This window comes from Schistocerca piceifrons, chromosome X (genome assembly GCF_021461385.2).
Source record: "Schistocerca piceifrons isolate TAMUIC-IGC-003096 chromosome X, iqSchPice1.1, whole genome shotgun sequence".
NCBI classification, from domain to species: domain Eukaryota; kingdom Metazoa; phylum Arthropoda; class Insecta; order Orthoptera; family Acrididae; genus Schistocerca; species Schistocerca piceifrons.
Window position 1 is genome coordinate 165,410,540 of NC_060149.1, and position 13,261 is coordinate 165,423,800.

At 37.3% G+C, this 13,261-nt stretch overlaps 1 protein-coding gene across 4 annotated transcripts in view; it reads right to left on the reverse strand.

The window, feature by feature from the left end:
• The window catches only part of LOC124721451 (annexin B9-like), a 97,845-nt gene that overhangs the window by 65,145 nt on the left and 19,439 nt on the right, over nt 1–13,261 (reverse strand). For all 4 annotated transcript variants that reach the window (XM_047246434.1, XM_047246433.1, XM_047246432.1 and 1 more), the window contains 2 exons: nt 8,027–8,231; nt 1,185–1,264 (listed from right to left, as the gene is read on the reverse strand). In XM_047246434.1, the coding sequence (XP_047102390.1) occupies nt 1,185–1,264; nt 8,027–8,231 (285 nt within the window). The remainder of the gene's footprint in view (nt 1–1,184; nt 1,265–8,026; nt 8,232–13,261) is intronic.

The following is a 13,261-nucleotide window of genomic DNA, read 5'->3' on the forward strand; positions in this document are numbered from 1 at the left end:
CGTTTACTGTTGATATTCTGAGTGTGACCATTTCAATTCAAAAGGAGTCAAGCAACATTTTACTTCCTCCCACTTACATCTCACGAACTGACCACAACAAGATAATCAGAGAAATTAGAGCTCCTATAGAGGTTTATCAATAGTTTCTTTCCCACCCAGCATTCGTGAATGGATCACAGAAATGGGAAAATCACAGTGGTGCTAGAAACACCCTCTGCCACACAACAAAGTGTGCATGCAGAACTGAAAATTAATTTATATGCCAGTCTTATTATTCTTAAAGTGTCACAATGAGACTAGTAAAAAATTTTATGTCTCTGTGTATGTGTTGTGTGGGTGCCCAACTCCCACTACAAGGATACATTGCTCAGACAAATTTCTTTGCAACACAGTGCAATTTAATGCTTATTTTTGATTTTTAACAGTTCAGACTGACACCTTCACCTCTTCCCAAGACATCCAGTCAAAATTACCAAAAACTTCAATAGTTGGTTTTCCTGTTTCCTTGCGAAAATGGAAAGAAGATCAGGATTTAATGTCCTGTCAATGGAAAGGTCATTATAGATGGAGAAAAAGCTCCGATTGGAAAAGAATAGGAAAAGAAATTGGTTGTACCATTTTCAAAGAAACGATCTCAGCATTTGCCTAATGCAATTCCTGGAAAACCCAAATCTAGACAACGAAACTGTAGTCCTCCTAAAAACGAGTTTCATATCTTCCCATTGCACTATCTCTCTCAGTTCCTATGCAGACATGACCTACTCTAAAGAACTATTCAATATAGTTGCGTTAATGCTGTGACAAAGAACATTGTTACAGTATATCACTCCATATTTTAGCTCCTCCTGTGGGCATTTCTAAGAATTAAGTCTAACCTATCTAGATCACTATCGCAATTCACAGCTGTGAATGATGAATTGTGAGGGTGATCTAAATAGCTTACAGTTACTTTTTAAACTTCATTATAAACTACATGATTAGCAGTGATAGAGATTTCTCTTTCTGCATATTTTTATGACTCCAACTATGGAAAGTACTCAAAGTCTTTGACAGTTATGTCAGCAGTCATTTTCTCATCATATTCTTTTCACTTTTAAGATCATTTAATTATTTCAATGGTGAACTCAAAATTCAAAAAGCAGATTACTGATTGACACATTCTAAAATATTACCGATGTACTCACCATACAGAGAGATACAAGGAAACGCTTGAAGTGTCCTGAGGTGTCATCTTTTAAATCATGTTCCAGGGTTCTTCCATACACTGAAAGAGTATAGGATTACATGTATATAAAAACTAATACACTGGACATTATAATAAATATAAGAACAATCAACATGTACACAATGTTACACATGAAATGCACATAAAAATAAATTCAAAGCTCATCACTTGCAAGAATGACAGACTTTTAACTGCTGTGTTATCTTGTTAAAAATGAATTGTCTGACATGGAAGCCCTCTGTCAGCAACTGACAGTTAATCATTAGTTCTGCAAGGGATCACAGTTTCACATGAGGCTCAGGAGCCCAACACATTACTTCATGGCCACACACATCTTCATTATTTTAATTATGTCCTGTATTATTCTGGAGGCCTTAACCCTCCAAAGAGCCAGAAACAATAAAAGGTTATTTATTGAACCTGAGAAATCTCTCACTGTGATGACATGCAAATATGAGACTGTCATACATTTTGAACGTCACAAAATTACAAAATGTAAGGATTACATTAAACATTTAATAAAATAATACTAATTATTCACACACACCATGGCTATGAGAAAAACAGTGGTTATGTTAATATGAAAAATAGATACTGCATAGAGTACTTGTTCACATATCATTATGTATAAAGTGCACACTGTTTGCATCTAGTACTCTAAGCCTTTTACAGAAAAGAACGAGCATTTCTGCAACAAGAAACACATTACTCAGTTCATCAAATGTGTAGTACAAGCTACATAGACTATTTATTACCTTTCACCTGTAAATAACCTATTTAAGTGTGTCATCTATCCATACATCCAAGAAACTTCATCACTATAAAACAATAACTGACTATGTGACCATTTCTAATGGTGACACGCAATAAGCATAAAGTCATGGTGATGAAACTATACTTAGTAACAATTTTGTTTAACTAACTCATAAGGTTTATGACTGTTGTCCCATTGCGTTAGTGTCAACTTCAAAGATAATTGGTCCACACAATATGAAAACTAGTGTCATGTGAGCTGACAGATACATTTGACATTAAGGTGCCTATTATGCAATACTTCCCTAATGTGCTGTACCTCTACTTTGCTGAACTCTGGTGGAGGTTTTTTTTTTTAAAAAAAAAAAAAAATGTCTAGCACGTTCAAGGATGACATAGTGCCGAGTACATCATTGTTGAGCTAGACAGAGTGTGTAGAGGCCATTATAAAATTTATAATGTAGGAAGTTTTTGTGGCATTGGTGCTAAGTAAATATTTGTGTTCAGAGTTAAGTGGATATTACTGTACTCTTATTGTTGGTTTTGTGATGGAATTACCTATAATTATTGACAATTATGTTTGTTTTCAAAGTAACATTGTTAGCAGAGCAAGACTTGTTTGTGCAACATGGCGTGATTTCAAATATGTGATAGTGTCGCATATTAAGGTACCTATCGCATATTGTGGAACTCCTCCTCCCAGAATTTCTTATACATAGCTTATACAATAACACAATAAAAAGACAACATTTTTTACATTTATTATAGTAAAATAATAAAATTTGCGTTTACTTTTATTTTATTTAAGTACCATGAATGGGGAGTCTTTGAATGGTCCTGCAAGTGGAAACTAGGCAAGTTTTCTGGACCTTCTTACTCTGGCAGCATTTCATTCATAAGATAATCAATATTCCTCCATATTCAAAGAACTAAATTCATCGTATTTATAAAAAATAATATATCAAATAAAATTAGAACAGTTTAAGTGTTATGGCGACTATTCCTAATTACTGCACATACTCTGTGTAGGTGGCATTGGCACCTAGAAGGAAACCTGAGATAAAGAAGCCATGGTTTGTGCCATTACATGCGTGAGGAACAGCAAGATCGAGCACTTAAAAGCCTTAAAACTTTTTGCTGATCAAAACACAGGCTGGAAAGGCACTTTAAGAATAAAATTCTTACACCTGAGGAGTTAATGGAGGTTCATTTTGGTAGGCCTGTTTTGTCACCTCAACTGAAGATGATCTTATGAAATACTGCCTTGCAATGGAAGAATGATTTCATCCTGTTAAATGTAAGGACATACGAAGCATAGCCTTATGGCCTTCCAGTTACCTATAACAAATAGGCCAAGGAGTCCCTTCAGTTCAGAAAAGCTTCAGCAGGAAAGAAATGGCTCCAAGTTTTCCTTTAAGAGACATTCTAGTTTGCCAATGAGAACTACTCAAGGTCTCACAGCAGCAATACTGAAAGCTTTTACTCCACAAAATGTGGTGAGATGTTTTTGATATTTGTGAATCTACACTCCCTGAAGTCAACCATAATGCACACTGAGCCTTCAATGTTGCTGAAACTGAGGTGACATCTGTTCAGCAAGGTTATTGCTATGAAAGGGAAGAGACAAGTTGCTGCCTTGACATCAGCAGAAAGGAGAAATCTCATCACAGTTGTGGCTTGTATGGAAGCAGCTGGCCATTATTTTCTGCCACTAATCATCTTCCCAAGGAAGAACATGAGGCAGAAATTGACTGATTGTGCACCTGAATGATCAATAACAGCTTGACATCCAAGTGGCTGAATGCAGGCTCATACTTTACTTAGTGGTTTGATCATTTTGTGAACACTGTAAAGCAATCATCAAATGACCCTATCATCCTGATTCTTGATGGACATTATTCCCACACTGAACACTAACGTATCAGGTAAAGCACATAAAACAGTGTTCATACTGTATGTTTGCCAGTTCACTCGACACACAAAATGCAGCCACTTGATCTGGAATTTATGGGGCCCTTGAAAACTTACTACACCTGAGAGATAGAAACATGGCTGGCAAGTAACCCAGGTGATGTTGTCACCCCATTACAGCCAGGTTATTTGGGGCAGCTTGCAACTGAGCAGTAACAATGGAAGCATCTGTGAATGCCTTCAGGAAAACAGCTCTCGTCCTGTACGACACAAACTTCTGTAGGGAGTATGATTTATCAGTTCATCACCATGCTGACACTCCTCCAGAAGGTGATGCCAGGAAAGTGGAACTAGTAACAGTACAAGAATCTTAACAGAAAAAAAACAGCAGCCGAAGTTAAGAATAAAGTAGCCAAAAAGTTATTCAAAATGTAAAGTAGAAGAATCGTCCAGCAACTCTGCATCTGATGTCCATCTTGATGAGTGTGACGATTCAGACAGCAAAAAAAAAAAAAAAAAAAAAAAACACACACACACACACACACACACACACAGTGTGTTCACAATTACAGTTCCAGTTTCAAAATGCTGTAGAAAGAGAACCACTGTGCAGATTGATATCAAACTTCAATAGCATATTAATTGACAGAGGTGGAAACATCACAGAACAAAACAAAATTTAATGAAAATTTTACCAATGGATAGTGCTCTATGCATCATAACATGCACACCAACACAAGTCTGGCACACAACTATTCCCCAGATTGCATCCAAGACTCCCAGCAGGATTGTCTCCGAAGGATCACCCGCTGCTAGTGAAGCTCTTTTACAAGAACAGTGACTGGTCACACCAATATTCAAGAAAGGAAATAGGAGTAACCCACTGAATTACAGACCCATATCACTGACCTCAGTTTTCAGTAGGATTTTGGAGCATATACTTTATTCGAACATTATGAATCACCTTGAAGAAAATAACTTATTGATACATAACCAACACAGGTTCAGAAAATATCATTCTTGTGCAACACAGCTAGCTCCCATGAAGCAATGAGTGCTCTTGACAAGGGATGTCAGATTGATTCCATATTTCCAGAAGGCTTTCGATACTGTTCCTCACAAGTGACTATTAATCAAATTGCACGCATATGGAGTATCATCTCAGTTGTGTGACTGGATTCATGATTTCTTCTCAGAGGGGTCACAGTTCGTAGGGTCACAGTTCGTAGTGACAGACGGTAAATCATCGAGTAGAACAGAAGTGATATCTGGCATTCCACAAGGTAGTGTCATAGGCCCTCTGCTGTTCCTGATTTATATAAATGATCCAGGTGATGATCTGAGCAGCCCCCTTAGATTGTTTGCAGATGACGCTGTAATTTACTGTATAGTGAAATCATCAGACGATCAATTCCAATTACAAAGTGATCTAGAGGGAATTTCTGTATGGTGCAAAAAGTGGCAATTAGCACTACACAAAGAAAAGTGTGAGGTCATCCTGATGGGTACTAAAAGAAATCCGATAAATTTTGGGTATATGATAAATCGCACAAATCTAAAGGCTGTCAATTCGACTAAATACCTAGGAATTACAATTACGAGCAACTTAAATTGGAAAGACCACATAGATAATATTCTGGGGAAGGTGAAACAAAGACTGCACTTTGTTGGCAGAACACTTAGAAGATGCGACAAACCCACTAAAGAGACAGCCTACATTACCCTGGTCCATCCTTCGCTGTAATATTGCTGCTCAGTATGGGATCCTTACCAGGTAGGATTGATGGAGGACATCAAAAAAGTGCAAAGGAGGGCAGCTCATTTCGTGTTATCGCGCAATAGGGGTGAGAGTGTCACTGATATGATATGGGAGTTCGGGTGGCAGTCACGAAAACAAAGGCGGTTTTCTTTGCGGCGAGATCTATTTACGAAATTTCAATCGCCAACTTTCTCTTCTGAATGTGAAAATATTTTGTTGACACCCAACTAGTTAGGGAGAAATGATCATCATAATAAAATAAGAGAAATCAGAGCTCAAACAGAAAGATTTAGGTTTTTCTTTTTCCCATGCGTCATTCGAGAGTGGAGTGGTAGAGAAGTAGTATGAAAATCGTTCGATGAACACACTGCCAGGCACTTAAGTGTGAATTGCAGAGTAACCATGTAGCTGTAGATGTAGCAGGAATGTAGCTGTATTGAAGGCACACAGTGTGTAAGACATTGTGAATATGACCCTCAAGGCCCTCTGATCCACTGTGGAACATGTCGTTTACCGATTTCACCTTGTAGCAGAAAACAATGAATACCATGTTGAACACTTCTTGCGTCAGTCTCACAACAATCAGAAAGCAATCTCATTTTGCTTTTGATGTGGTTTTTGGCCTCAGGACAATTAAAAATTTATTTTCCATATCCAATGTGATACAACATTGCCATGGTGGATGGGATTACCTAACTAACAGTGTCACAACTGTTGACTGCCAAACTTGTGCAGTGAAGCACACTGAACAGTCTGGATGGTGTATTGTGCAATTTAAACCACAGCCGGCATATTGTGATTCCTACTATGCCCACTACATGGTGCCAGATGGACGAACATTGTGCACTTGTCAACAACTCAATGCTTCAGCTTTTCAGCTAGTGGTCTCCTTTAATCCAAAGTATTTACATTCTACAAGAATGTTCCTACAACAAGTTAATAAATGAAATTTTTTTAGAAGGCAGAACATATCAAATTTTTTGTACACTTACTTTCAGGTGTAACATAATGAGCTGCTATAATCAACCATGATATTCCTCTCCTCCCCCCCTCCCCCCCCCCCAATAAAAAACCATGCAACAGCTATCTTAATTGCAGACGATACCATGTTAATATGTTGCAATCCAAGCTATTCGCAGCTCGAAGTGGAATCCAATACTGCAGCAGTCTTAATTCTGCAGTATTTTAATGAAAACAAACTAAAATTAAACACAAATAAATCTGTCTATATTGAATTTGATCTTGGGAGGCAAAAAACTCATGAAAACCAAATCTTAATGGGTGACGAATACATTAAAAAAACAATACTCGACCAAATTTCTTGGCCTATATCTTGATGCGGAGTTAAACTGGTCTGATCATGTGAATGATATTTGCAAAAAGCTAAGTACTACCATATATGTCCTAAGAAAACTGACACCTTTTTGTAACATCATCACTCTGAGGCAAATATATTTTGCACTATTTGAATCCCACCTAAGCTATGGGATAGAGGTATGGGGATCCAGCAGTAAAGGTAATATGAAAAGTGTACTTATCTTACGAAAGAAGGCACTTAGAATTATGGGAAAGAAATGTGCCAGGGAGTCCTGCAGAAATTTGTTTAAAGAATTTAAAATACTAACTGTTCAGAACCTGTATGTGCTGAAGATAATCATTATGGCAGTAAACAGTAACAAAACACTTAATAAAGAAATACACGATCACAACACTAGAAGTAGAGAGACCCCATATCATCTCTCATAGAACAACACTATGAGAAAAGCCCTCACTCTGCAGGCATAAAACTACTGAATGGCTTCCATCCTAATATCTCCAAATTGCCCATTACAAAAGTAAAAACGAAATTAAAATTATGGCTCCTAAACAATCCTGTATATTCAATAGATGAGTTTCTTGATTTAGTAAACTCTTATCATGGAAGACCATCTATCTAAAAATATATGTAATCTCAGATCTTAGACTGCGTCACAAACTGTAAATACTTGAATGTCAGATATGAATACTATGTCACAAACTGTAAATTCCCTAATCTAAGTATGGCAATAACAATTTTTTATGTATAGTCCATATATGTAACTCTGTTCTCTCAACTAAATTTAGAAAAAGTTGTGTAGATAAAAGTACCAGCCAATAATATGTAACCCTAGCAAGTAAGGCTCTGACTTATCCAGAAGACTGGAACAAAAAAAAAACCTTTTTGTAATCAGTTGATGTTGGATCAAAATAAATAAATAAATAGATCAGGACCAAGTCACTCATTTACCAACAGTTTAAAACAAAAATGTGCAACAACAACAGTATACAATTGACGTGTGTTGTTTGGACTGATGATTATTATCCAGTATTGCTATATTTAATTGAATAATTACACTTACTTTTCTCATAGACTGAACAAATTGCACGTATTCCATAGTTGCTTAGTGTGCACATTATCTCAATAATAGCTTCCTCATCTGTCCCCAGGCCTCTGACTGCATCATTCAATTCTTTAGCATAAAACTGTGGCAGAGGTGTCATCAGCCCAATAATGACATTCTCAAAATTCCCACTCAGTTCACTTTTTAAATTTGATATTAAATCCTGTGGAAGAGCATTACAAGTATTAACAAAAAATTAAAAAATTACTAGTTATGTAATACTAAACAAGGATTTATACATACCACGAATGAAGAAAAAATTACTATTTTGTCTCATCTGTAAACAAGGACATAAAGATTATGCTGGGTGGTTACAATTAAGGTGCATCTACTTACAGAGCTCCAGAGTTGGCTGCAATTATTGTATGGCAGCAAAGCCTGGTAGATAAGCTAATGCATTAATGTGGAAGCGATTTATGTTGGAAAAAAATTAGTTCTGTTCTTGGCCACCAGGTGCAAATTTGGCGCTATGAATGCAAGAAAGATGTACAGAAATGTTTCTATCTGTAATGGATTACGAACCAGACATGGGCAGAAAAGGTCAAACAAAAGAAAAAAAGGCATAATTGTGATTTTATTATTAACCACTATGGCTTCTCAAATGACAGAGTGGATGTTGTACCATCATAGAAACAGTGTACAGCACCAGATTTGAACCTGGCAGCCAAAATTTGAACTAATATTTTTCCAGCAGAAACAGTTTTCGCATTAACGAATTAGCATATCTACCAAGCTTCACTTCCGTACGATAATTACAGCCCACACTGGAAATCCGTCAATAGTTTTAACTTCATATTGCCACCCAGTATTTGTAACAACTGAGTGTTGTGAAATGTTAAGAAGCACTACATTTTACCACATAACTAAAAGTATAGAATCAAAGACAGATGCTAAGCAAGATGCAAAGAGATTGGATGTGTGTCAACCAGAGTGGATTGCAACAATTGTCTTATTACTAGACATGTTTAAACTGATTGGCAATGATGGACTTCAATCCGCATCTAGATTGGCATGACCAATTTCATCTGTACACGAGTGAGTCATCTCCTAACGCTATTCAGATAATGTCCACATTTTGTGAAACAACTATTTAACTAGTAACACTCTGCTATACCACATTTGTTATTTGCAAGTCAATATTCAATTACTTTCAATATGTCTTCACTTACCAAGTAACACAGTCTCTCTCTCTCTCTCTCTCTCTCTCTCTCTCTCTCTCTCTCTCTCCCCCCCCCCCCCCTTTACCACTTCCATCCAACACAAACCCCACCCTAAACAAGTTCACCTGCCAAACTGCACTCCAGACACTGTGCATGTGTATATTTGTACTCCAGCTCAAGATAGGATTGTTCTGGAAACTAGTCAATTTTCTGCCCTTTTTTGTGTGCACCTGTAGATGACACAATGCGTTTGCTTTTTGATGAGTGGTCTTCTTTACACATACAATGCTACAGCTATTTCTTGGGCCAAACAGGTTAAATTAACATTAAACAGGTGGAAAGGGATAGGGTTCAGTAAGAGCTCAAGAGAAGCCCAGACCCAGTTCCTGACAAGAATATCTCAAACTTAACATTCAGAATTGCATGGGAGAGGGGGTGGGGGGATGGGACAGAAGAAAGTATACCTGGATCAGAATTACAAACATCTAGCTGTTTGAATAGCTGTTACCATAGTAACAGCCAGCAAATGTGCTTCTTTGCACTTCCTGCGCAGCATTGTCAAATCACTCTGTTACAGCAGGTAGCACTTACTAGCCAGTTGCAGAAAACACTTGCAGCTGGTAACCTAACAGTTGTGACCTACTTTTGTTGGGCACACTCTGTGGTGCAAAGTAAACTTGCTACAACAGCAATGTCTGAAGCTTGTAGCTGAAGTGTGCAGGACAGTGTGGCTACTAAATGTAATGTTCAGTGACCTGTTCACTTTTCGCATAGTCAGGCATGTGTGCTCGGTGCGGGAATATTTCAAGAAGAAGAGAGAAAATAGTGTGACTCTACTGCCTCTAATGAGTGCAGTCTAAAAGAACTGTTAGATGCATTTAAACACACTATGAAAGTTTGCGAGGAAAAAATACTGTGCAGAACAATAAGGGACTGGTTCATCTTGGTTACAGGCACCAAGTAAAAAGAGTGAGATAGGACAATGAGTAACTGACTTTGATGAGACCTAAAAAGATGCTGTTTCTCACCACACATGTGCATATTATGAGAGAAAAGAACATCTGACCATTTAAAAAAGCTGTGTTACTCTTCACAGGCAAAATTATTCAGAGGCAGTGAAAACTTTGATATTAAGAGTGAGCCCTCAGTTTCAGGAACAGAACACCTAACGGACACAAAATTGTAATGAAAAGAAGAGATACCATTGTATAGCATTATCTATTTTTAAGGGACATTGTTAATGTACCATCTGAAGACAAATGTGGCTTGATGAAACAGATAAAAACCAGTCATTCCATCACAAAAGATTGGTAAATTGGAGTGAGTATAGAAAGTAGTATCTAAAATATAATTATACCCTTAGGCAGTTGCAGTGTCTCTCCCATGGACCGTAGCACATAACAGTGCCAAGGAAGGAAGTGACTTGACTACTGTATTTACTTGAATCTAAGCCGCACTTTTTTTCTCGGTTTTTGTAATCCAAAAAACTGCTTGCGGCTTAGAATCGAGTGCAAAGTAAGCGGAAGTTCTGAAAAATGTTGGTAGGTGCCGCCACAACTAACTTCTGCCGTCGAATGTATGTAGCACTACACAGGCATGCTTTGCAGACACTAAGATAAATACTGGCACCGAAACCTCTGTGTCAGTAAATAAATTAAAAGAAAAGATAGAAGAATGTAAACATTATGCCATGTACTCTTTCATGTTTGCTGCTATCTCATTTACATCCTGTCTGCCTAATAAACAACGAAACTAGAGTGAGAGAACAGCAAACGCGGAAGAATATACATATCATGTCATGTTTATATTCGTATTATTCTTACGCTGAATAGTGATACAGTCAGAAATGAACCACGACAACTGACTAGATTTTTAAATCTAAGATGACTAATTTCTGTGCAGAATGTAATGTACTAAAGAGAGGTCTGCAAAGATTTTCAAACGGAGAAAAATTTTTGCTAAACTCTCGTTCAGAACATCATCTATCATACGCAGTCTATTATTTGGTTCTTGTTGATCATTATCAAAGAAAGCAGCAGTGTAAGTAACAACAAATAGCAGTCTCTTGCCATTGTTTTGCTTATGAGACAATTCCTCTCTTCTTTTTTATTGTAAGCTGCAGTAGCGCGCACAAAAGCAAGCCATGTCACAAACACTTATTATCAGAATGTGACAAACAATGCATGACACATTAAAATAATGCAGTTTCAGCTTAGAGTGATGTAAACACCTATAACAAAGAGAACGGCACTTATCAGATCAAAGCAAAATAAGCAATCTGATTCAAACCAGACGAAGCACGTGGAAAAGGAAGGGTATCCGTACAAATAAGGATGGAGCGTCTGACACATAGCAATGGCTACTTGGTAAAGCTTAACTGTTAAGCTTATGACTCGAACCAAACTACTGTAGCTGTATCTTCATCCATTCGACCTAAACTGTGTTTCATGTTAGAATGGACCAACTTTGTTTCAGTTTGGAGGTGCGGTCTAAAACTTTTCTCTCCCCTTGAATTTCGAGTCTCAAATTTCAGGTGCGGCTTAGATTTGGGAAATTTTTTTTTCCTTGATTTTGAGTCTCATTTTTCAGGTGCGGTTTAGATTCGAGTAAATACGGTAAGTGGTTTTTACACTTTGCTGTAATTCGTCTCCTCCATTGTTTGTAGACATGGTTCGGGTTTCACACCTTGAGTGAGTAATGTCTACCACACTTGCACACTAAATCTCATCTCACGTTAACGTACGCCCCTCTGCAGAAGTATGCTATACTACATGCACACTAAAGTGGTTGGTAAGTACCATAACAGTTTATATTATTTTAATGTATTTAGTTACTATAATTACATCAAGGATTCATATAAATTTTAGTATTCCTTTCATATCAAATACACCAATAAACATGAATCATTCGGATTACTGTAAAACACAGTGCATATCTTGTTGCTTTCCATGAGCTATACAAATAACAGAAAAGCAGTGTAATTTTATGCACAGGAATGTTCCTTAAGTGAAATGATATTATGATCCTGTAAAGCAAACTCAATATTGCATCAGAGGGTGGATGAAGACAGTCAGTACGGAACTACACTGCTGTCGCAGCCTGAGCCATACTCCATGCGCACACACCGGTGAACTGATATCATTGCTCCCTTCCACTCTTAACAGTGCTTCCTTATTAATCACTTTGTTAATTCTGATTCAGGTGTAGTTAAGAAAGCAGTTAAACAGGGGCAGATGTGAGAAAGTCACAGGATAGGGATACGTGTACATTAGCCCTACAAACACAGACAGTGTACAGAAAGGTATGAAGCTTGTGACAGCACATAGATAAGAGCAGGACAGGTGTCACAATAAGTGGCAGAAGTACATGGGACATAGACTACTGAAGACTGGGACTGGGAGACTCGTGAAACAGACATTTAAAGGAGGACAGGTTTTTCTTAGTATATGCAAAAAATCTTGTCTTGCACAGTGGAGGGGGGAAGCAAAGAGGTGCACAGGCAGACAGGATTCTGAAACAACCATTAAGTTGGTTTTCTTTCCAGAGAAGTGTGTACTGCAACTCAATAATGATACCAATTACAATTATTGAAAGCAGCGCACTGGTTGCAACCAGGTTCCTATATTAGGACAGTGGGTAGTATCAGCTCTTAGCTTACAGGAAACAAAATGTGATTTGACTACAGCAAACTTAATGCATACAGTTTCCAAGATAAAAGTCTCGTTAAAGCCAAACTATCATCATGGGATGATCAATTAACCAGTGAAACTCAACATTTTAAATTCTATTTTTCTTTTATCTATTTAGGTCCATGCTTGGAAATAATCACTTTCAGGATCTTGTACATAAACCAAGTGTGGCTATCATTACTATAAGAATAATTTTCACTGTCGCTGAAATGTGAAAACTCATTTACTCTGATTCTCTTCACTCTTTAATCTTCTATGGTATCATATTTGTGACAATTCTGCATTTACAAAGAATATTCCTTGCCTAGAAAAGGGCAGTTGAAATTACCTTTTGTGTCAGTTTT